Genomic DNA, 26,507 nt, shown 5'->3' on the forward strand with positions numbered 1-26,507 from the left:
GATTTGACAATCTCTTGATGATGAGGATGACGATGATGACTAACCACCATAATGAGAATGACAACTACACAATATAAGGAATTACTCAATTCGGTGAGTACTTAACACTTAAGCTGTTTTAGAAAGTATGATAAATGTGTTCAGCATAATCTCCATTGCTACTTAACAACTTAAATCTTTAGGATGAGGAAGTAAGATAAGGAAGTTCATCAATATGTTTTAGTAATTCATCATGTTATATTTATGCAAATATTTTGGGCTAGATTCAAATTCCTGAGTTAAGGACATACATAAATACTCTCCTTGCATTTCCACAAGGTTTATTGTAACATGCAAAAATGGTGCTCAGTCTGTATGCTATTCTATTCCTAGCTTTACATCTCTTGCCTGGAATGAAAAGCTCAATGGTACATTTAAATAAGAATGGATATGATGGCGTTGTCATTGCCATTAACCCTAGTGTACCAGAAGATGAAAAACTCGTTCAAAACATAAAGGTAAGAGAGAAAATTTTATTATCCACTTATTTTAATTTCAGTAAGTATTTTCCATCCATGTTGCCAAGACACATACACATGCTCGCACAGAGTTGTAACTTTCCAAAATTGCTTTGACAGTAGTCATCATTTATGTAGTATGTATCTAAACTGTCAAGATTAATATTTGCTTAGTTTAAGTATGATTTAGCACATATTAATAGTATTAGTCATTCCCCTAATAAATTATTAAAAGGCCAAGCCACAATATTTTTTCAACTTGTTTAACAGAAAGACTTTAGAGCTAGTGGAGAATTCTTTCCAAGTTTTACCTTTATAAAGTTACTTTTTTGTTTAAATAGTTAACCTACACTGAAGCGCTAGATTGTCATTACACATTTTTTCAGTTTTCGTACTTGTTCAACTCTAAAACATTTTAAAACTTTGATGTATTTGATTTTGAAGAAAATATTGCATATTCTTTGAAGTTGATTTACTTCTTAATTTTATTGGGGTTAGTCAGTATAATAAAACACTTTATATATATAGCATTTTAATATATACTATCCCTTTTGATCTCCTCAATATCCCTATGAGGTAAATTATTACCCTTGTTGCATAAGGGTAACACAAAATAAATCTAGCAAAGTGTTTTTTTTCAATTAACAAGGATAAAATCTACTAAGCTTTAAACTTTCAACCCGATTGTAAGCACCTCTCTTTGATTAAATAAGCAACTTGCCAACAGGCTCCAAGTCTTTTATCACCTTTATTTCTCACCCAGAACTCTTATTCCCCTCTCCAATCCTTAACAGTGAATGTAGTACTGGATAGGTAGAAAACAGCATTGATTTTTGAGCATATGGAAATGAGGAGTTTACAGAAAAAGAGACGGAGTAAAATTCAACGTATTTTTCAATTAATCTTTGCCAAAATATTTGGAGAAAGGGAGCTTAGATTTGCTTCTTCTTGTTTGTATATATACTTTCATGCTTATTTCACTGTGAAATTGTTACAATATATTTTTAATTTCTTCAGGAAATGGTAACCGAAGCTTCTACTTACCTATTTCATGCCACCAAACGAAGAGTTTATTTCAGGAATGTAAGCATTTTAATTCCAATGACCTGGAAGTCAAAATCTGAGTACTTAATGCCAAAACAAGAATCATATGACCAGGTAGAGTATTTTATCTAGCTCTTACATTGCTTTTTTCTTTCTGTGCTTCCTAAAAATTAATACTCAAATTTTTTTTAGTAATTCCTAATCACTACTTTAGTAACTAAATTAGAAATATTACTTGTCTTAATTGAGATAGAATAAATCTTTGTTTCTATCACTCTTGTGATGTTTTGGTTTGTTCCTCTGCTTTTTAGGCAGATGTCATAGTTGCTAATCCTTACCTAAAATATGGAGATGATCCCTATACACTTCAATATGGACAATGTGGAGAAAAAGGAAAATATATACATTTTACTCCAAACTTCTTGTTGACTAATAATTTGCCGATCTATGGGTCCCGAGGTAGGGATAGCTATTTTATTCTTCTACTTGTATTTCCGTTGGAAACAAATATAACACTATGATTAATATTTTTAAAGAATTAAAAAGAGAGAAATAAGTACTGATTAATACCTTTGTCTGGAAATATAGTAGTTATGTTTAACATAATTACACTTCTTTGTGTGTCTGTCAATAATAAATTTAGTCATTCACTGATACTAACCCATTTCAACATTTTTGACCTAATGAAAGGTGTCAATCTCTAAAGTTCTTTGACTCAATGATGCTATGGATATGGGGTAGGGAGATGTAAATTACATGGACACTGTATTAAAATATTGTAAATATAAATTTATGAATGGCAATATTCTTTTATAGGCAGAGTGTTTGTCCACGAGTGGGCCCATCTCCGATGGGGAATATTTGATGAGTATAACGTGGATCAGCCATTCTATATTTCTAGAAGGAACACTATTGAAGCAACAAGGTATCATTGTATTGAACAAATTTGTTTTCAAAGCTTTTCACTTATGACTTCTAAATTTTCTATACTTGGCAAACAAAGGCTATCTTGGTGATTGAATGTTCATTTAGTTAATTGCAATATCCAACCTCGCCCAATATGTATATGTCCAAATATTTCTGGGGATTCTACCTAGGAATCAAGATCAATCAGGAATTGGGACTCATTTCAGTATTCATGGGAATTGTACTAAAATATGTTATTGCCAGAGGAGAAAGGAAAAAGTTGTAGCCTAAACCTTGAGATATCTGAGAACTGGAGTTCAAGTTCCTACCCAATCTTTTATTTTTCCCAATCTTTTATTCCATTTGATTCATAACTCTTTAAGGTGAATCTGTTTCATGGAACTCAGTAAACCTACTAGAGCTTCATGTTATATATATTTTATTTTTCATTTAATCTTAAGCTGAAAAAAGTTCTTTTCATAAGGATAAGTGAGTAAATGACTTTTGAAACATAAATATATTATTATTATTATTATTATTATTATTATTATTATTATATTCTTTAAATATAAATATAATTCTGGGTAGATTTAGACAGGTCCTATTAAAAAATAGATGAGATATTTAAATACGGAGTATTTAAAGAGTATTAAAGAACAATAGAGGGGTGCATGGGTAGCTCTGTCGGTTAAGCATCCAACTTTGGCTCAGGTCATGATTTCACAGTTTGTGAGTTCAAGCCCTGCATCAGGCTCTGTGCTGACAGCTCAGAGCCTGCAGCCTGCTTCAGCTGTGTCTTCTCCTCTCTCTGCCCCTCCCATACTCATGCTCTGTCTCTGTCTCTTAATAATAATAAATAAACAATAAAAATTTTTTTTAAATAAAGAACAATTGAAATCAGTGTAACTGGAAATAAGTCCTTGGGATAAAAAAAATATATATATGAGAGAAAAGAGGTGTGAGAGAAACATGCCTCTCCCCATATCTTTCATGTTGTTTGCTTTATCCCCACTAAGCTGCCTGGATTCTCATGCAGACAGGGTTCTCATGCCATGCAACTCCTCCCTGAACCACCTCCCTTATCTAAACAATGTTTGTTCATTCTTCCAGACTCAGTTTAAACGTTTTTTTCCCCAAGGGCCTTTTGCCTCTCCCAACATTTGGGATCATATGTGAGAGTATCCTCAAGCAGTACACATGGGTTTCTCTCACACTGAGTAGCAGTGGTCTGTGTAATTTTATTTTCCACACTAGACTTTAATATCCTTGAGGATTTTTTAATCCCCTAGCCTTGGGCCTGGCACAAAGTAAAAGGTAAACAAACAACAAATTTTTGATAAGTCAATGAAAAATGAGTAAGTTTTCTTATCAGTCATAAAAAAAGATATGAACTCCAACTATGTGCCAGGTACTTTTGAGGCAGTGTAAGTTTAATTTTCAGGCTTACTCTAGAGCTAACCGTCTTGGAATATATGACTCACCATCATCTTTAATTCTTATAATACCAAAAAATATGTCAAAGTAGATTAATATCATGACACATAATATTAATGCAGAATAAAAGTAAATACTACAGATAAACAGGCATTCTTTAGAATCTTTTACCCATACCCCATCTCCCACTCCTTGCCAAGGACTTCACAATTATCTTACTTATCATAAAGACTAAATGGTTTGTTTGAATGCACAAGCATTTCCATGTAGGGTTTATTTTTATTTCTTCCTTCAATCTAGCTCAATGGTTTTCAAAATGTAAATTTCAAGATGCTATAAACACAAAACCACATGTGGTTTTGTACGTATGGTACACACGCATATATGTATATATGTATACATCTATATAGCAATATTTGTGTGTGTGTTTCATACATAGAAATTTAAGAGGGTTTTCAGCATAATGTTGACTCCCTCATTCCCACTAGGAAGCAACTCCTCTATATCTCTTAACTCATTTAATCTTTACAACATCCCTATAGCTTAGGAATTATCTTTAGCTCAAGGTCACACAGATAATAGACTTATTGGTCACATTAGTGAGCAATGAATGTTAATAAATATGAAATGTAATCATTGTTCTTGTTGACAACAATTGTAAATAGGGGTAGAACACTGTGCCTACTCTGTCAAAATGAAATGTTTGTCCGTGATCTATAGCAATTATCATTAAGGAAAGATTTTAGGATGTTAGTCTTTTTTCGTGATTTCTGGTCTTTATATGTAAATGTAATTTAATTCTTTCATCATAGATGTTCAACTCATATTACTGGCATTAATGTGGTTTTCAAGGAATGTCAGGGAGGCAGCTGTATAACAAGGCCATGCAGGCGTGACTCATTGACAGGGCTGTATGAAGCAAAGTGTACATTCATCCCAGAAAAATCCCAGACTGCAAAGGACTCCATAATGTTTATGCAAAGTCTCAGTTCTGTAAGTACCTTCTTTTTCTAGTGTCACAAAGGAACACTTCAGGAAAAAGCATTTATGGAAGCTGGATTTAGAACTATGAAATTATGTATACTAACAGAAATGAGGGAGATCATGCAGACAATTAATTAATGGCCATTTTCTCCAGCCTGTGTCAAGGTGTGTCTGGAAATGAGTCCACCTTTTTTTATTAACCAGTTTCTCTTCTTCACAAGAGAACTGTACCCTTTTCATTGATGTCACACAATTTCTTACAACATCCCTTCTTTCATTTGACTTCCATGGATTTGTGTAGTTCTAGAACTATAACCTTACTCTTAATTCTCTCTTCTAAGTGCTGGTCATACTACTTTCCTAAAGTAATTCATTCTATAGCTTTGGAAATGTACTAACATTCTAGATTTTCTATTATCTTCACACTAAAGTACATCAAGCTATTGCAAAGTGATATTGTGCAAATGTACATGGCTCTACATAAAAAATTAAGGGAAAATTTCACAATTACCAGTCTGACCAATTATAAAATATTAACAAAATAATTCAAGTTTTAAAGCTAATGTTTGACCTGAAATATCTGGTTTCAATGTATAAAACGTGGCAGATAAGAACAGGTGCCTTGGAGTCAGAAAGACTTGATATCAAAATGCAGTCGACCATTTTCAAACTGGGTCATTGTAAGCAAATTGCTGAATCTTAGATTTAGTTTTCTCTTCTCATAAATGGGAATTATAACACTTCATGACGCCATTGTTGTTAGGTTTATAAGAGGCAGTATAAATAAAGCATGATCATGGTGCTCAGCACAAGGTGAGTACAAAATAAATTTTTAAAGTTTTATTGTTTTAACGTATAAGATATTTGGATAATAGTCAATTGTCTCTTACCCTAGATATGTCCAGTCTCAATTAATGTAAACATATACATATTATAGTTACCTAATGAAGGTTTCTAAACATGTAAAAAAGATTTTTAAATATGAAAGTTATCAAAAAACAAATCAAAATAAAGCATACCAGCTCTAGAAAGTAAGACTAACTTATTTAAAAGAAGTAAATTTCAATATACTAAATCACTAGCAACAAATACTTCCATGGGTAGAGGTTGGAAAGACCTATTATTTCCAATAAAATTTAAAATTGTTTTAGAGCCTATGGCATTAATGATGAAGAACTTGAGTAAAAATAAAGATCTGATATTTTCTTCTAAAACTCTTAAATGAACTCAATTAGATATTGGAGTAGAAGTTGTTTTCCAGTCTAATAAAGCTCCCTCCTGGAAATAGTTGGAACACAAGCCAAGAAAGTTCATTTTAACCTGCTGAATCTGGATCTGCAAAGGCTAGCCAAAGAATTCAACATCCAAATAGACACCAGATCAGGTGACACAAGAGGATAATTGGAATATGTACTGTCTGTACCAAGCTATAAATCTCAAAAGCATCTGTCAAGGAGATAACTCATGCTGCCTACCTGAGACATAAATAATAATGAAAAATATCATGTAGCTGAAATATGGAAGGCATTTAATTATATAAGCCATGTCTCAGAGATAAATGCTGAACATCTTGTCCAGAATAACACTAATTTCTAATTATCATAACATAGATTAAATGAATTGCATAGCATCTGTATTCAAGGCATAAACTCAGACCCAAAAGAGATATGATTTGAAATACCGAATGCTCAATTCCATGATTTCCTTCCCTGAAACTTCGAATCCCACATCATGACCAACACTGTGTTAGGAGCTGGAAATACAAAAATAATTAAAGATAACTGTTCCTAAGTGACTCAATTTAATGAGAAAGGTAGAGATATAAGAATACATACAGAGAGAAAGATTTATGAGCCAAGTTCTGTGAGAGCACAGCAAACATCAAATGGAGGTCAGAAAATGGTTCCTAAAGAGATGAAAAAAATTTGTATTTGAAAAAGAATGAGTATGAATTTGCCAAAGCAGGAACAGGAAGGGCTATTTTAGGGGGAACAAAAGTTTATAAAAGCAAAGAGTGGGAAAAAGTTCAGAGATACCATGCATGATTACACAGTTGAGCACTGCCCAAATTATCTGCATCATGGTCACTAAAAAGTTTAACACTTATTGGACTAATTTTCAAGTAAAAAGCTGTTAAAACAAAATAAAACAAAACCAAAAACTTGAAAACAGGTCCTTTTCTAATTTGCACAAAATCTCCTGTCCCTTTTCCCAGTTGGGTTAGCAGAGACCCTTGTGAAAATTTCTAGCATACTCTAAGAACAGGAAAAAATTCAGTGTGGTATAAGCAAAGCATGGTGAGCAAGGACCAGGAAGCCAGATTGAAAGAAGGAACTGGGACCTACAAAGCTAAGGTGTTTGGATTTTATCTAACTAGTTTCAGACTGGTGATATGATCAGCTTAATTCTTTCAGGAAGATAACCATACTAATAGTGCAGGGGAAAATAGAGTGAGATGATTGAGGAGGTAGAGAGACCGGTCAGAAGGCCATGGCGGTAGGCAGATAAAAGAACATGAAGTCTGCAAATAAAGGCAGTGGCAGTGGCAGTGGCAGGGGAAAGAGGGCCCAGATTTGACAGGCATTTCATTTCAGCAAGACTTGATTCTCAGTCACCACTTTGACTGACACTGTGTTTTTCTCCCATACAATAAACCCCTTCTGGGAAATGTAAATCATTCTATAGTAAATGTAAGTCCTCCATATGAGAAGGAAAACAAAATCTTAAAACTTAACTAAAAAGTATTCAAATTTAATAATTTAGTTCTAAACTTGAGCTTACATCTGGAGACTATATCGGGAGGGCATTTTTAAATTTATAAAAACATTTAGGGGCGCCTGGGTGGCTCAGTCGGTTGAGCGACCTACTTCAGCTCAGGCCATGATCTCACGATTTCTGAGTTTGAGCCCCGCGTGGGCTCTGTGCTGACAACTCACAGCCTGAAGCCTGCTTCGGATTCTTTGTCTCCCTCTCTCTCAGCCCCTCCCCCACTTATGCTCTGTCTCTCTCTGTCTCAGAAAAATAAAAATAAATTTATAAAAATATTTCTAATAAGCTGAGGCTTATTGCAAGATGAATTCCTTCCTGAATGCTGCACTAGCTTATGGGAGAATTTTTCCAAGTTACAAAGTTTTCAAAACTTGGAGGATTTTCACAGATTCAATAGTAAGGAAACATCATTTGGCAGAATTACTGGATACAACTCACCACTTGCAACTGCAAGAAAAGCAATCACATTTCCTCATTTTCTCCCTATATTTTCATTACTTTGTCAGGAGTATTATTTTATGTCAGAGTTCACTGGAGCCAGTAACAATCCAGTTTGTTAAAATATCTGTTCTCAAGTTTTTTGGTCAACTATAAAGATACAGAAAACACTTGGGCAATTAAAGAAGGTCATTTTCTTTATCCCACTTTTAAAGGGCAGCTAAAAATCACTGCAAATCCAGTCCCTTTTCCATTAAACTAATTCAAGCTTGAGTCACCAAGGAGTTCAGAAGGGAAAATAAGAAGTTAGCTTAAGCAGTGGGAGTCACCACACTCCCCCCACTTCTACGATCTCCCTACACCTAAAAGGATCACCAAAAAACTTTCCAGTGATGGTTTCACCTTGCTTCCTCTCTACTGAGGTATGCAAAATGGATGCCAGATTGTTAGATTACAGCATAATTTTTAATTGTCAGGAGGTGAAATCTGTGGAGGATGTATATGGAAACCAGCTGCATATTTGGAATGGAAAGTAGTGATTACCAATTATTGTAATAGTGTCTTCTCATCGATTTTTTTCCAGGTAACTGAATTTTGTACAGCAGAAACACACAATATGGAAGCTCCAAACCTACAAAACAAAATGTGCAATCGCAGAAGCACATGGGATGTAATTAAGGATTCTGAAGATTTTCAGAATGCACCACCCATGACAGGAACAGATTCACCACCTCGTCCTACATTTTCATTGCTGAAGTCTAAACAGCGAGTAGTCTGTTTGGTACTTGATAAATCTGGAAGTATGGACTCAGTAAGACATTTATTTGTTATCTCTCTTAAATTAAGTATTTGAGCTACTAGAAACATAATTTAATCTTAGGTTTAGTTCTACTAAACTAAAATATATATTTATTACTCTAAGTTTAGTACAGTGATTCTATATGAACAAGTACTAGAAGATAATACACTAAAATGAAAATAATTGTTATGTGAAGATAATTGGAGTATGGATTATGTTTATTCTTTAACTTTTAGGCCTAACAAACTAGAAACAATGTAAATGAACAAAAAAATTTATACATACTGCCACCATTGAACATATGTCATTCCAGTCATTTTTCTGTTAGTGTATTTGTTTTTCCTCAAAAATGTTATTATATTTTATATAGTATAATATGATTTTTTTACTTACTATACCTTGAACACTCTCTATGGAAAAAATGATTTAATGATATAATTTTTAATGGTTGTATCATATGCATATACCACAACTTAGTCAAATAACCTCCTGTTATTGGACATTTTAGAGTTTTCAACTTATTAGTGTTAAAAATTATGTTGCAGTGAACATCTTTGTATGCATTTTTAAATTATTTTCTTAGCAGGAATTCTTGCATATAAATAAAACTGTTAAATAAAAAGGCATAGATTTTAAAGGCTTTTCTAAGCATAACATAACTGATTTTTAAATTTTTTCTTCAACATTATTTCTTCTTAATAAAATAAAGGAGTTAAATTCTAAAATACAGTAATCAATTACTATCATGATCTCTGGCCCATGAACAACTTTGTCTTTCACCAATCTGTTAAGACTTGAGACTCAGAAGTTATGCAGACATCTTTTTCTTACAGGAAGACCGTCTCTTTCGAATGAATCAAGCAGTAGAACTATACTTGATTCAAATTATAGAAAAGGGATCCTTGGTTGGGATGGTCACATTTGAAAGTTTTGCTACAATCCAAAATTATCTAACAAATATAACCGATGAGAATGCTTATGAAAAGATCACGGCAAACCTGCCTCAAGCAGCTGATGGTGGAACTTCAATTTGCAGTGGTCTCTCAGCAGGATTCCAGGTAAAATAAAAATGCTTTTCCAAATACCATTTGCCATTTACCATTGCTTTTCTTTTTGTCCCACTATCTTTTAAAAAGGGTCATGAGCTCACAGGGCCCTTATCTAAATAATTTATAATATCTAAATAACATACCACCTGTGGTTTACAGCTGGAGCCTCTCTGAATGTGATCATTCCACCAGCACACTCTTGAGGTACCAAGTTGCAATGGGAGTGGTTAAATAAGGGGGGAAATCCAGTGCACACATAATCACCGTGATTTCCTTAAGGAGCTCCCCATTTCTTTAACACTGCCACAGCCTGAACTTCTATGAGTGGACAATAATGCTGTGCCGGAGACTGTGCAGGGAAGAGGGAATTTAGCAATATTTCTATGTTATGGATAAAGAAAACCTTAGTTCATCGAGTTAAGTTGACAATTGAAAATCACAAAGGTAGAGGTAGTTCCTCAAGCAGTATAGTACCAAACCCAAGATACACAGGTGGAAGTTTAAAGAAATGAAAATTGTGAAATAAAATATTGGGAGAAATTTTTGAGCACTTTATTAAACTGCCTTTATGGTATGCATTTGAATTTCTTCCAACCTAAGATAGCCTCTATCTAAGCCTATTTATTGTCATTTTTTTAAGTTTATTTTTATTTATTTTGAGAAAGAGAGAGAGAAAGCAAGCAGGGGAGGGGCAGACAGAGAGGGAGACAGAATCCCAATCAGGCTCCGCACCATCAGCACAGAGTCCTATGCGGGACTCAAACTCACAAATGCGATATCATGACTGAACAGAAGTCAAGAGTCGGTCGCTAACTGACTGAACCACCCAGGTACCCCTAATACCATTTTTTAAGTCACAAAAACTTCGCTTCACTGATCCTCCCATTGGTTCACCTGAAAGTGGAGATTATTACTCTTTTCCAGGCCACTAACTAATACCATCTCTTAGCTCTCTCATAGAGTCTATTTTTTATAAAGCATATCAGTTTAAGGATAAACACAAGCTCTGAATTTAGACAAACCTAGGATTCTGGCTCTATTATTTATTACCTAAATGACCTTGGGTAAGTTATCCACTCAGAAAATCTCAGTTTACTCAAATAAGGAAATGTGGAAAACAATAATACCTAACTCATTTAGTTGTGAGAATTATGTAAAATAAGTAAGTGCTCAAGAAAGGATTCCTATTACTATAATAGACATAATTCTTATCTATGTCTATTCAGTTCAAAAATATGACAGTAATATATCTTGGGACTGTGTCATACTGTTTGTACATATTGGTTGGTATGTTTTTCTTAATATATTTTGATATACATCTTATGATCTTTTGACCAGAGTCTATTGCTGAATAGATTATGTCAAATCACATTCAAAGTTATGAATACCTCTTAATTACTTTTATAATTAAACATAGCAATATATAAGCATTTTTTTAGATAATCATGATCATAATCATAATCACAATAGCTAAAATTTATTCAGCATCTACTATCTTATTGCCTATGTTAAATACTTTACATGTATGATCTTATTTATCCTTACCATTATGTTTCCAGTCAAGTATTATTACTACACCTATTTTGTACGTAAGGAAACTGAGGTTCAGAGTAATTAAACATTGTTCTTAAGATCACATAGTCAGTAACTGGCAAATCTCGGATTCAAAACCTGTTCTTACCCCCAAATCCAAAAAGCTAATCACTACACTGAGCTATGGGGGGAGGGGGGTGGAGAACTAAACTCTAGCTATTCTATTTAGCAAATGGCAGAACGAGAATTTACTCCCAATTTGTCTGACTAAAGAGTTGAACTCTTACTAGAAGTCAGGAAAAGACAAAAACAAACAAACAAACAAACAAAACTTGTAATACTTGATAAATTTATAAACTTCCTACTTTATGTTGTTGGGTTTTTATCCCCAGGAAATCCTGAGATCCTTCAATAATCAACTAAAATACATAAAAAGGCATATCATTTAACTTTGCATACCTGCCTTTAGTCATGACTTTGCAAGTGCTGTCTAGTGTGCTGCCAAAATTGCCTGGGTCATTTGCCTCTACCCCAAGCATCTCCTGGAAAACAATAATAACAACTAACATTCACTTAGTACTTACTATTTGCTAGGCATTGTTCTAAGTGTTTTATTCTCCTTTCTTGGGTAGCTTGAATGTATATTGAAAGGATTAGAAGAACAGTTAACACTCTGTCTTTGAAAACCTAAAAGACCATTTTACACATTACACTTATTTCCATGCCAACTCAGCCTGGAACAACAATGCAAAAAAGTTTCCTTTTGCCTACTCTGATGCATAGGCCTAAAGACTTCTCCAAGACTAAATAACAGGCTTATTCTTATTTTAAATTGATTTAGATATGACATTCTATAACTAACAATCTGATTTTTCACTACCAGGCAATTATCCAGAGTAACCAGAGTACTTCTGGTTCTGAGATCGTATTACTAACAGATGGGGAAGATAATCAAATAAGCTTATGCTTTGAGGAGGTAAAGCAAAGTGGTGCGATCATCCACACTATTGCTCTGGGACCTGCTGCTGCCAAAGAACTGGAGACCCTGTCAAATATGACAGGTAAACCTTTGGAATGTGGCTTGAATAGAAAATACATTTTTAGTCTCTCCCATTCCAAGAGCTCTTTCCCCTTTAAACCACAAAACTGCTGAAAATTTTCCTATCCTAAAAATTAATCTTTGTCCCTTCCTTGTCCTTCTCTTTCAAATTAATCTTTCCTCTCTCCCCTCCCCCGCCACCTCTCTGCATTCCTACCTATACCAGTTTCTTCTAATATTAAGTCAATATTTACTGTCTTCATTCACTTCTCACCACTTTCTACCAATACCACCAAATTGAAATTTCTTTCTCCATGGTTATTAATGACTTCTTCGACTGTGATTCCAAAATTCTTGCTCATATTTGTCATGTTCAACCCTACGGTCCAGGTTCAGATAGCCCTAATTCATAGAAGAAGAAATGGAATCCTACAGAGTACAAACAATTTGCCCAAGGCTATAGATAAAGTACTGATTACCAATTTTTACCCTCAGCAATCCATCCTTTTCCATTCCTTATACCTAAGTAATTTCTCTTTTTGTTATTTCCTGTATTATTTTCTCACTTAATTTTTACTTAATTCTAAATTGTCATTCTCTAAATTACTTTAGTATACCTTAGTCACAACTAAAAAATAAGCAGCCAGTTCAAAAAATTGTCTTAAGTTTCATCTTTATAACATTATTGAGTGATTAGATCAGCTTTGTTACTGTGGCAGGCCCTTATATCTAATGAGTGATATAAAAACAATAATATTTGGCCAGTTCTTTAAGTTTTCTTCAAATTTTATTGATAACAGCACAAGAACAAGGATGATTTTCCCAATTAAAATTAATATTATAAAAGTAAATACAATTCCATTTTAGGAGGACATCGCTTTTATGCCAATAAAGACATAAATGGCCTCACTGATGCTTTCAGTAGAATTTCATCTAGAAGTGGCAGCATCACTCAGCAGGCTATTCAGGTTGGTATCTGAGAAAAATTACTTGCCTTTTCACATTTGTAATAAATCTTCATTATCCTGAATAGTCATCTCCTTCTGTAATAAATAATTTTTGCCTGAAAATATTTCAGGGGTAGAGAAAAACAGTCTTACTGTTTTTCCTTTTTTTGTGACACTTATAGCCATCTTTTCTTTTGATTCTTCTATTATTTATAACTACAAATGCTTTTATTTGCAACATTCTTCAAAGTAATTATTTTACTGAAATCTTATACATAAATTTAGAATTACTCTGAACTGACAAAACTTTGAAATTTTATTAACTAATTTTATTAACAAATTTGTTCTCTGTGTTCTTTGTTTTATTTACATAACAGTTGGAAAGTAAAAGCTTCACTATTCCAGGAAAGAAATGGATAAATGGTACAGTGCCTGTGGATAGTACAATTGGAAATGACACTTTCTTTGTTGTCACGTGGACAATACAAAAGCCAGAAATTCTTCTCCAAGATCCAAAAGGAACAAGATATGAAACCTCAGATTTCAAAGAAGATAAACTAAATATTCGGTCTGCCCGTCTTCGAATACCAGGAATTGCAGAGGTAAGAATATTCTTTTTTCTCCATGATTTATCAATCAATTTTGAGGGGAAAAAATGAAGATAACATGTACTACATTGTCAATATTAAAGCAGTGACAGATATCTGTCATAAAAAAAAGAAGCCAAGTAGAATGGTAAGAGATTCATATCTGTACTATTTACTTGCTTATAAAATTGAATATCAAAAACCATTACTATTGCCCTGCTTAAATTTCTAAATAATTTTGTATTCCAAACAAGAATAGGAAAATACCACAGAAGCTCTCAAATAGATATGTTGGATTTTCAGACAGGTACTTGGACTTACCACCTTCTAAATAAACAAGCCAAATCTCAAGTGCTAACAGTGACAATGACTGCTCGAGCAAGAAGTCCTACTACACTCCCAGTAATTGCAACTGCTCACATGAGCCAAAGTACAACACATTACCCTAGCCCAGTGATTGTTTACGCACAAGTCAGTCAAGGGTTTTTGCCTGTTCTGGGAATCAACGTAACAGCCATTATAGAAAGTGAAGATGGACATCAAGCAATACTGGAGCTCTGGGACAATGGTGCAGGTAATAAGAATCTGCATCAACTTCCACTGAACCTAAAATCCTACTACAGTCAGGTAACTTAGAAATAATGTGAATGGGGGCGCCTGGGTGGCTCAGTCGGTTAAGCGTCCGACTTCAGCTCAGGTCACGATCTCACGGTCCGAGAGTTCCAGCCCCGCATCAGGCTCTGGGCTGATGGCTCAGAGCCTGGAGCCTGCTTCTGATTCTGTGTCTCCCTCTCTCTCTCTCTGCCCCTCCCCCGTTCATGCTCTGTCTCTCTCTGTCTCAAAAATAAATAAACGTTAAAAAAAAAAAAAAGAAATAATGCGAATGAATCAATTTTAAGTAAATCAAATTTGATTTTAATGTTTTTAGTACTTTCTACCCAGTTATCTTGACCAGGCATAGATATGAGCACATTTATTTTCTTTACATCTTATGAACAGTTTTACTTTCCCCATGGAACTTGAGTACAATTTTTCTCCATTTTCATTAGTGTCAATGTTTTGCATATGTTTCTTCCAGTTTACATTTTCCTTATTTTAAGATTCCTATATGATATAATAATAGCTAATGTTAATTGAATACTTACTATGAATTACTTTTCCAAGCTTAAAGGTTAGCAAGTAGCCAAGCCAGTCTTTGAACCCAAGCAGACTGATTCCAGGGTTCATGTACTTCTACTCATTTCCAAAATTATTGCTAACATTAGTGCTCGTGAACAGTTAGGACTGTCACTGTTACTCTGTTGAATGGCTAATTATTACATTTTATTACATTGTATTATCTAGGTGCTGATACTGTGAAGAATGATGGCATCTACTCAAGATATTTCACAGATTTCCATGGAAATGGTAGATACAGTTTAAAAGTACATGCCCAGGCAAAAAAAAACACAGCTAGACTAAGTTTAAGACAAAAACAGAACAAAGCTTTATATATGCCAGGCTACCTTGAAAATGGTAAGTGTCATTAAGATCAAAATGTGTCATTTGTTTAGATAAGTTACATATGGCAAGCACTGAAATTATTATGTACTATGGAAAACAGAAGTATACAGTTATATATACAATCATCTGTGTATTTCAAAACCATATTCATGTTAATAGATCTAACACAAGACTATGCTTCCAATATGTTTTGTTTACATCCACCTCAGTGCATTTCATTCACATTGAAAAAAAATGACTGAGCACCTCCCTAGGTGACAACCACTGTGCTAGAGGCTTGAGCTACAAAGCTTTATAAGACATGATCCTTGTTCTCAAAGAGTTTACAGTTAAGTAATAAATACAGATATGTTAAGAGATAGTTCTAATATTGTCTAATGTCTCCTCAACTTTTAAATGACACCAATAAAACAAGCTTTTTTCACTAAAAGCTGTTACTTCTCAATGTCTGCTATCAATCAATATTAACCCTCTACAGCTGCAAGATGAGATTACAAGATAAAGAAACAGCATTATGAAAAGTCACAAAATTACTTTTTTTGGCAGGTAAAATTGTACTGAACCCACCCAGGCCTGATGTCAATGATGATACGGCAGAAGCTGAAGTAGAAGACTTCAGCAGACTAAGCTCTGGAGGGTCATTTATTGTATCAGGAGCTCCTCCTGCTGGTAGTCATACTCATGTGTTCCCACCCGGTAAAATCACAGATCTTGAGGCTAAGTTTAAAGGAGATCAAATTCAACTTTCATGGACTGCCCCTGGCAATGTCCTTGATAAAGGAAAAGGTAAGTTTCAAATTATGTTTTAAAATATGAAAAAGAAATCCCTTTGGCTTTCATCTGCTAAGAATTTTCTAATGTCCTATTTATAAATAACATGTATAGAGTGTTTATTATGAGCCATTACTCACCTACTTTCAGATGGAAAAATTGAAGCTCCAAGAGACGATGAACTGGCCCAAACTATTTCTATGTTTAATAACTTGGAAATCTAACCCACTCTTTTCAATTCTGTTGGGTCAAACAGCCTCTCACAATATGAATTGTCTTAGAAATGACTTCGAGAAGACTGCTCACACCTTTCTGTTGCATTTTCTTCTCCCTAACAAAGAAAAGATTTTCTAAGTGTTTATGTACTTGTATAATTTTATTCATTGATCTTTTGTTGAATTTTCAAACACAGTACTAAGTCCCTAAGACATAATCCCTACTCTCAACAGTCAGTTAAGTGCAGAAGACACTTTCTGCAAGTTAATGGCAGTCCATTGGAAGGCCAGAAACTCCTGGTTGGGGGTTCAGATCACAAGGTATATCATAACTTCCTAGGGAAGACTATCCCTGACCTAACTTTTAAAGAATGAGAAAAGTTAGCCAAGTTAAGTGACGGTGTCCCATGGAGAGAGAGGATCACATGCAGGGAAACTCACCAGTTAGAAGAGACTGGGCCATGGACTTTGAATAAAGTTGAAAGCTGAAATAGCTCATTCATTCAAAGTTCCTTCTAATAAATTGCCCTCGTTTCTGAAAGGTAAGGAACTTTTATCTATACTTTAAACTGAATTTAATTAGTATTTATTGAATGCCTATCATATTCCAGTATTGTGCTAGACTAGTAGATTCTTATGAGATAAAGCCAATCTTGCTATTTTCCCTTTAAGGTTGGAAAATTATCAATATCAATATGAGATAAAGCCTCTCAAAAGAAAAGATGCTTTTTAGTCTTTAATTTCCTATACAGCATTTTTCAAAGCTGTATTTCTTTTTATCATATTACATAAGGAAAAAATCATTCTAAAAAAACAAAGGAAACATAGAATATGCAAAAAGAGCTCTTTTGTACTTCAGTGTTGAAAACTCTTATCATGACAACTTCTGAAATATATTATTTTTTCCTGCTATGATCCTTAAAATTATGGCAGAATAAAATTTTAAAAAATACCTGCACTGAAAAAGCCACAAATAAAATTACCTGACCAAATGTTTAGTTCCAAATTGAATTCAGTCAAGACCAAGTCTTCAGTTCAAGATTGGGTTCATAATGCTGATTATAGGAACTAAAAGAAGGAAGAATGCATTACACATGGACACTGGGAGAGAAAGAACTTTACTATGTTTAACCACAAATGCCTAAAATTAGGTGGACCTAATCTCTATCTTTCCTTGTGACAAACAAGAAGAGGTTGTAGTTGCTAGCAAATGTTAACCATCAAGCATTGCAAAAGAAGGTAGTAGCAGTATCTCATTCTTAAAGAATAAATGAATATCTACATAATCTCCAATGAAGTACTTAAATTCTCAGGGACCCAATTTCCATATCTGTCAAATATAAAAATTACTAGGTGGCCTAGAAGTATTAAAACAAGTTGATGTAATTCTAATATTTTATAATTTTCTAATTCAATTATTTTGGGCATCAACTTAATAACTATATTGTTGGTCAACAAGAGGTCAAATACAAACCCAACACTGTGCCACATACTCTAGTTGATAAAAAAAAAGGAACGTAAAACCTACTCTTTGTCCTCAAGAATATAATCAAATTAAAAAGATAAATTGAACCTCCATAAAATAATATGGAAAACTCCATTCTGTGCAATAGGAGTCATCTGAGTGGATAAGATATGTGAACAAGTCTTCCTGAAGACATTGGGCTTCCTATTGGGCCTTGAAGAATGAGTACAATTTGCATCAGTAGGGAGAAGGAGGCACATTCAGGGAGTCAGACCAAATAATATGATCAAGTTCAAAAAAGCAAGAATTCATAATAAAATATCTGAATTAAAAATAAAGGTTAGATAGATAGATAAACAGACCCACCTAATTGGAATGCAGGGTATATGTGAAGAGTAGTAAAATGGATTGATCAGGCCTATTACCAAAAAACTAGAACGCTAAGACAGAGGGTCTGAATTTTTATTAAAACCACTAAATCGAAGTTATTCACCACACACTTAAAACGCCTTCAACATTTCATGATAAAATAGTTTTCACTTCAAACAAAGACATGTGATGTTCTTACTGTTCATGGCATTTTGGAATATGAGAATATATTTTTATATTGGTAGCTCTGGTAGATCTCTAAAAGCATTTTGGAATAAAAAAATATGTCAGGATCTTCCTTTCTTTTCTTGACAAAGTAACAGTTATAATAACTAATATTTCAAACATTTAGGTCCCAGACACTTTGCTAAACACTTTTCATGCATTATCTTATATAATTCTTACCAGTCAAGTACTAGGCATTCAATAAATATTTAAATTAATTGAATGATTGAATTTCCATTTTATACATAAGAAAACTGAAGGTAAAAAGGTTAAATATATTTTTCTTTGTTACGCAACTAGGAAGTAGTAGAATTGGAGTACTAATCAAAGTCTGCCTAGCTCTTAAGCACATTTTAACTAGTACCCATTCTAGCCTCTCTTCTTCCTTTTGCCCTTTATCCTTATCCCTGTCCCCCATACTACTGATGTCTACTCTCCCTTCTAGTCCTTCCTTTCAGCTTAATGAGAAATAACACAGATGTGGAATACTGGATGTCTTTCCTATATTTGAGCGTTATTGTGTTCCTTGTTCTAAAAATAGATTTAGCTCCTTATATTTCTATTTCTTAAAAAAAAACCTAGATTTCATTTTTTAGTACTATATGATTTTGAATTAATTTTTTGTGATTAGATAACTAGATAAAAATTGCTCACATATTTGCTTTTTTTTTTTTTTAAATTCTCAAGTTAGTTAACATACAGTATAGTCTTGGCTTTAGGAGTAGAACCCAGTGATTCATCACTTACATATAACACTCAATGCTCATCCCAACAAGTGCCCTCCTTAATGCCCATCAACCATTTATCCCACCCACCCCCAGCCCCCATCAACCCTTAGTTATTCTCTGTATTCAAGAGTCTCTTATGGTTTGCCTTCCTCTGTGTTTTTATCTTACTTTTCCTTCCCTTCCCCTATGATCATCTATTAAGTTTCTCAAATTCCACATATGAGTGAAATCATGTGATATTTGTCTTTCTCTTGACTGACTTATTTTGCTTAGCATAATGCACTCTAGTTCCATCCACATTATTGCAAATGGCAAGATTTCATTCTTTTTCATCACCAAGTAATATTTCATTGTGTATATATACCTCACCTTCTTTATCCATTCATCAGTTGATGGACATTTGGGCTCTTTCCATAATTTGGCTATTGCTGACAGCACTACTCTAAACATTGGGGTGCCACTTCGAATGGGCATTTTTTTTAATTTTTTTTTTTAACGTTTATTTATTTTTGAGACAGAGAGAGACAGAGCATGAACGGGGGAGGGGCAGAGAGAGAGGGAGACACAGAATCGGAAGCAGGCTCCAGGCTCTGAGCTGTCAGCCCAGAGCCCGACATGGGGCTTGAACTCACAGACCGCGAGATCATGACCTGGGCCGAAGTCGGCCGCTTAACCGACTGAGCCACCCAGGTGCCCCTGAATGGGCATTTTTGTATTAAGATGGAATAACCAGATAAAATCTACATCTGCAATTTCTATACCCAAATCCTAGTGTGTGTTTCTGATAGGCCCCTAAATGTAAGACAGTGTGGTGGTAATACGGCATCCTAGTGATTTTAATATACATGAAATTTCTATTTGTTTTCCAGCCAACAGCTATATTATAAGAATAAGTAAGCATTTCCAGGATCTCCAAGAAGATTTTGACAATGCTGCCTTAGTGAATACTTCTAGTCTGACACCTAAGGAGGCTGGCTCAATAGAAGTTTTTGAATTTAAACCAGAACCTTTTAAAATAGAAAATGGCACCAAAATCTATTTTGCAATTCAAGCCATCCATGAAGCTAATCTCACTTCAGAGGTTTCTAATATTGCACAAGCAATCAAGTTTATTCCTCCGCAGGAATCCAGTGTCCCTGCCCTGGGTACCAAGACTTCTGCAACCAGTTTGGCAATTTTAGGATTAGCTGTGGTTTTATCTATATTTTAAACTACAAAATGTATTAGAAATAAAATTCAATGTTATATATACTCGGTTAACATTTATTTAGAACTTAATTTGCAATACTTGTTTATTACAAAACTCTGTGTAATAGAAATGTACAAAAGTTGTAAATTTCCTGTTTGAGTTCATTAATAGTGATTAGTTGTTAAATGTAAATCAAAATGAATATACCATTTCCTATCTTTGAAAAATCCATTTATGAACTCAATATAAAAAGAAAATGCATATTTTACTTAAGGGTGTTTTAAGAAACATTTTCAAAGTGTGTTACAAATTAACTTGATGTAGTAACAAAATCAGAATTTACCTAAGCCCTTTGAAAAAAATGTATTTATCCACAACAGGAATAATTTTATAGCAGAATTATTTAGGCTTTATTCTTGCTTATGAATACTTCATGTTTACATAAACTATAGGAAACATCATAATAAAGTTCTACTTATATCCTGAGACCATTGTTAGGTCCTAAGAATATCATCACCATGATGCCCCATCAGGACAGGGATTTTTTTTTTTTTTCAATGCTATATCCTCAGCTTCTAGAATGGTACCTGACACATAGTAGATATTTTGTTAAACAAAATCAACAAATATAGGGGAGTACGGGAATAGGCAAAATGGGTAAAGGGGAGTGGGAAATACAGGCTTCCAGGTATGGAGTAAGTCATGGGGGTAAAAGGTAGAGCATAGAGGGGACAAAAGGAAAAAAATTAATGAATATTTTCATAGCATCAGAGATAACCAAATTTGGCCTGCTACAACAAAAAATAACCACAAAATATAATGTGCATGTGGTATCGTGAGGACCTGATATAATGAAAATAACCACTTAAATGGTGATCTGAATCAACACATAGCCTTTCAGGAAATTAACTGAATTATGTCAATCCAATTTATAACCCTCTAATAAAATGTAAATTCAGCTATCAATATAGCAATAGTGTGATTTTTTTTCTGAGAAATACAGAGAGTAACTGTTATATTAGAAGAAAATCCTTTGTTTCTAGGCAGAAAGATTTCAAAAACTCTTTGAATGTGTGAAAGGAAGAAGCTATATATGATATATCTGGAAAAGTCAGGACAAAAATCATAAAACATTAGTAAACCAAATCCAGAAGAATATATAAAAAATTATTATATATTATGACCAAGTTGAATTTATACCAAGAATCCAAAGATGGTTCAATATTAGAAAATCAACATATCTCATTAACAGGTTAAAAAGAAAAATTGTCATCTCAATACATAGATAAAAGTATATTATAATTTAACTATCATTCTTCACTAAAAATAAAACCTTTGAGGGCGTTCTGGGTGGCTCAGTCAGTTAAGTGTCCAAGATCATGACAGATCTCACAGTTTGTGAGTTCAAGCCCTGCATCAGGCTCTGCACTGACAATGTGGAGACTTCTTGGGATTCTCTCTCTCCCCTCTCTGTCTCTCTGTCCCTACCCCACTTGCTCTCTCTCTCTCTCTCGAAATAAATAAATAAATTATAAAAAATAACTAAATGATACAAAAATAAGTTTAAAAAATGAAACCTTTGAAAACTTTATTAACCTGATATTGTGAGCCTTAATGTCAAATTCTGATCATTTAAAAATAAAAGGGGGCATTAAATCTTCAAGTAAGGATAAGAAATTAGGTACCAGGGAGGTAAAATTCTAAATTCCTAGGAAAATAAATTATTTAAGAGCCTAAAAATCATTAAAAAAAATTATCGTTTACTATGAAAGTCTCAAAGGGTCAGGAGATAATTTGTTTTCAGCTATCTGGCCACTATACTGAGAAATCATTTATAGAACTTTAGTAGCCACTGAGGAAAGATTCTTATGTGGTAAGAAAACAAAGGAATAGAAGAATCAATAATTTGAAATAAATATACAAAACTGTAATTATTTGTAGATGACATAGAAAATCCAATGGAATTAACAAATAATTCAATCTAGTAAGAGAATTCTGTAAAGTTACCAGACACAAGGTCAATTTATAAAAATCAACAGCACTGGTCTCACATGTAAACAGCTTAGAGGTCATCACCCCATTCTCATAACAAGAAAAAAAATAACTGAAAATCAACAGTTCTTTTTAGATTTCACCAGAAAAGTAAGGTCACACCACAACTACTTTCCAGATACTATTAGGAAAATTAGCGCCATATATCTAGTAGAATAAAGTAGTAGTCCCTAATTCATGCTATACACAAAGCACATGCCATATTCACTGGGGAATCCTATCTGGAATGAAGTCTCAATTAGATAAGACAAATTTTAAAAGCTAATAGAAGAAAATGAAGAAAAATACCTGAGTGACCTTAGGGCTTAAAGGATTTCAAAAACTAAAGGCTTGAAACATTAAGAAGGAAAAAAAAAAAAAAACATGATGGGTTTACATACATCAAAATTGAGAAATTGTGTTCACAAAGAACATCATAGGCAAAATTAACAGCTGACAGTCCAGAGAAGATATTTGCAATGTTTAAAACCTGCTAAGGAATTAATACATGGCATGTGTAGGAAAGAGCTGCAAATGAATAACAAAAGCAAAGGAAGCCTCAATAGAAAAATAGACAAAGGTTATAAGTAGGCAAATCATTGAAAGGTAGTTCAAAGGCAAATAAGTGTATAAATCAGACAAATGCTCTAGAATCAGAGAAATACCAATTGTAACAGTATCAAAATATGCCTTGACATCCATTGGATTAATACAAATTAAAAATCAGATAGATAATACCAATTATAGGTAAGAAAGTAAAGAAATAAGACTTCTCATCCTCTACTGGAGGAGTGTAACTGAAGCAGTATTATAGAAAATAGTCTGATGGTACTTAATGAATTCAATATACACCTTGTCCAATGTTCTAACAATCACACACCTGGGTATAAACATCAAAGAAACCAGCACACTAATGAAAAGGCAATTCACCACAGTATTATTTTGTAGTTACAGAAAGTTGAAAGTTACTTTAGGTGTCCATCCCTAGGGGAATAGAGAAGTAAATGCAATGGATACAGAATCTGAAATACTATACTACACTTAGCAATAATATAATAGATGCATATACAGCAACAAAATTTATTTTAAACATACACTGTTGAGTGAAAAGGGTTGAAACAAAGTGCGGTCTCAAGACAATACCATTTCTATACATTAACACATAGACATATGCAAAAAAAATAACACTTTAGTTTACCAGCATATATTACAAACATCATAAAGCCTAAGCCTTTGAAGGAAGGAGAAATGGAAAAGGGTAGTGGATAGTGAAATAAAAATAAGTAAAATTATACAATGGAGTCAGAGGAGTTAAGATGGCAGAATAGTAAGAAGACCCTGGACTTGTCTCGTCCCTCAAACACAGATCAACATCAAGCCATTTTGAACACCTAGGAATTGATCTGAGGATTAACAGTACAATCTGCATAACTTGAGAGAAAGAATGTGGCAGGTACATGGTATAGAGAGGTGAATAGGGAGAGAGAAGAGCCATGGTGCCACAGAGGAGAGGGAACCCTTCTTGTGGAGATGAGAAAGGGGAAGAGAGAGCAGCACATTGTGTTTGCATAAGAAAGCACTCCCCCTGGGGCACCTGGGTGGCTCAGTCAAACATCTGACTTCAACTATAGCTCAGGTCATGATCTCATAGTCCATGAGTTTGAGCCCTGTGTTGGGCTCTGTGCTGACAGCTCAGAGCCTGGAGCATGTTTCAGATTCTGTGTCTCCCTCTCTCTGACCCTCCCCCATTCATGCTCTGTCTCTCAAAAATAAATAAACGTTAAAAAAATTTTTTTTTAATAAAGAAAGCACTCTGCCTAAAAGCAGCTAGAGAGAAAGAGTGAAAACACACACAAGAGCCTACAGTCTTTTATAAACAGTGGAGCACAGAGTCTGAAGTTTCAGAGGTCAGGCCCTGGTGGTGCTCTGGTAAGGAAGCAGGGCAGAGCCCTGGGAACAGGCAGCAAGGTCTGAGGATCCCATGGGTCACATGGGGAGACAAAAATGGAAAGTCCTCAAATACATGTAGGTTGAAGAACATCCAACTAAAAAATGAATGGGTTAACCAGGAAATTAAAGAAGAAATTAAAAAATAGATGGAAGCAAATGAAAATGAAAACACAACAGTCCAAAACCTTTGGGATGCAGCAAGGCAGTCCTAAGTGGGAAGTATATTACAATTCAGGCCAATCTCAAGAAGCAAGAAAGGTCCTGAATACACAGCCCAGCCTTACACCTAAAGGTACTAGAATATGAACAGTAAATAAAGCCTAAAGCTAGCAGAAGAAGGGAAATAATAAGGATTAGAGCAGAAATAAATAATATATAAACAAAAAAATACAGAACAGATCAATGAAACTAAGAGCTTACTCTTTGAAAGACAACAAAAATGATGAACCCCTAGCCAGACTTACCAGAGAGAGAGACAGAGAGAGAGAGAGAGAGACAGAGAGAGGACCCAAATAGATAAAATCATAAATGAAAGAGGAGAGATCACGACCAACACCACAGAAATATAATTAATTATAAGTGATTACCATGAAAAATTATATGCCAACAAACTGGACCATCTGTAAGGAATGGACAAATTCTTAGAAACTCACAAACTACCAAAACTGAAACAGGAAGAAATAGAAAATTTGAACAGACCCATAACCACCAAAGAAATTGAATCAGTAATCAAAAATCTCCCAATAAACAAGAGTCCTAGGCCAGATGGCTTCCCAGGGGAATTCTACCAAACATTTAAAGAAGAGTAAAGGTGTATCTGGGTGACTCTATCAGTTAAGCATCCAACCTTTAGTTTCGGCTCAGGTCATGATCTCAGTTTGTGAGTTCAAGCCCCACATTGGACTCTACTCTGACAGTGCCGAGCCTGTTTGGGATTCTCTCTGTCCCTCGCTCTCTGCCCCTCTCCCACTATTTCTCTCTCTCTCTCTCAAAATAAATAAATGAACACTTAAAGAAGAGTTAATACCTATTCTTTTCAAACGGTTCCAAAAAATAGAAATAGAAGGAAAACATCCAAACTCATTCTATGAGGCCAGCATTACTTGATTCCAAAACCAGACAAAGACTCCACTAAAAAGGAGAATTACAGGCCAATATCCTTGATGAACAGGGATACCACCTTCACTCCTGTCAGAACGGCTAAAATTAATAACACAAGAAACAATGAGTGTTGACAAGGATGCAGAGAAAAGGGAACCCTCTTGCACTGTTGGTGGGAATGCAAACTGGTGTAGCCACTCTGGAGAACATTTTGGAGGTTCCTCAAGAAACTCAAAATAGAACTACCACATGACCCAGCAATTACACTATTAGGTATTACCCAAAGGATAACAGAAATACAAATTCAAAGGGGTACATGCATCCCAATGTTTATAGTAGCATTATCAACAATAGCCAAACTATGGAGAGAGCCCAAATGTCCATGGACTGATGAATAGATAGAAGAGATGTGGTGTGTGTGTGTGTGTGTGTGTGTGTGTGTGTGTGTGTATACACACACACACACAATGGAATATTACTCAGACATCAAAAAGAATGAAATCTTGCTATTTGTAACAATGTGGATGGAGCTACAGTGTATTATGCTAAGTGATATAAGTCAGTGAGAGAAAGCAATACCAGATGATTTCACTCATGTGGAATTTAAGAAAACAGATAAACATAAGGGAAGGAGGGGAGAGGTGAGAGGGAAACAAAGCACAAGAGACTCTTAATGATAGAGAAGAAACTATGGGTTGACAGAAGAAGGTGTGTGAAAGATGGGCCATATGGGTGATGGTATTAAGGAGGGTACTTGTTGTGATGGGCACTGGGTGTTGTATGTAAGTGATGAATCACTAAATTCTACTCCTGAAAACAGTATTTCACTGTATATTAACTACAATTTAAATTGAAAATAAAAGGTAGGCCAGAAGGCATCAAAGACAACTTTGTCATCCTTATAATTTTGGCTGGTCCCCAGAACGCAAACATC

The 26,507-nt window shown here is 34.4% G+C and overlaps 1 protein-coding gene and 1 long non-coding RNA gene across 2 annotated transcripts in view; one reads left to right on the top strand and one right to left on the bottom strand.

Annotated features, from left to right (window-relative positions):
* Nucleotides 1-338: 338 nt before the first annotated feature.
* On the top strand, nt 339-20,512 carry LOC122227780 (calcium-activated chloride channel regulator 1-like). The gene is made up of 14 exons (XM_042952491.1): nt 339-497; nt 1,515-1,655; nt 1,853-2,000; nt 2,358-2,466; nt 4,694-4,874; nt 8,656-8,883; nt 9,705-9,929; nt 12,337-12,514; nt 13,360-13,460; nt 13,817-14,041; nt 14,330-14,600; nt 15,371-15,541; nt 16,076-16,315; nt 20,172-20,512. The coding sequence occupies exons 1-14, from the start codon at nt 339-341 to the stop codon at nt 20,510-20,512; spliced, it is 2,718 nt and encodes a 905-aa protein (XP_042808425.1).
* Nucleotides 11,913-26,507, bottom strand: part of LOC122227783 — a 43,146-nt gene continuing 28,551 nt past the window's right edge. The window contains exons 2-4 of the long non-coding RNA XR_006206221.1: nt 17,499-17,583; nt 16,441-16,631; nt 11,913-11,995 (exon numbers count right to left, since the gene is read on the bottom strand). This is a non-coding gene — a long non-coding RNA (uncharacterized LOC122227783). The remainder of the gene's footprint in view (nt 11,996-16,440; nt 16,632-17,498; nt 17,584-26,507) is intronic.

This window comes from Panthera leo, chromosome C1, assembly GCF_018350215.1.
Source record: "Panthera leo isolate Ple1 chromosome C1, P.leo_Ple1_pat1.1, whole genome shotgun sequence".
Lineage (NCBI taxonomy): Eukaryota > Metazoa > Chordata > Mammalia > Carnivora > Felidae > Panthera > Panthera leo.

Excerpts from the sequence above, each read along its gene's own strand:
- LOC122227780 (XM_042952491.1), top strand. The coding sequence starts at position 339 with ATGGTGCTCAGTCTGTATGCTATTCTATTCCTAGCTTTACATCTCTTG. Across the intron at positions 12,515-13,359 it reads GACCCTGTCAAATATGACAG|GAGGACATCGCTTTTATGCC; the intron begins GTAAACCTTTGG and ends ATTCCATTTTAG. Across the intron at positions 15,542-16,075 it reads GCCAGGCTACCTTGAAAATG|GTAAAATTGTACTGAACCCA; the intron begins GTAAGTGTCATT and ends TTTTTTTGGCAG.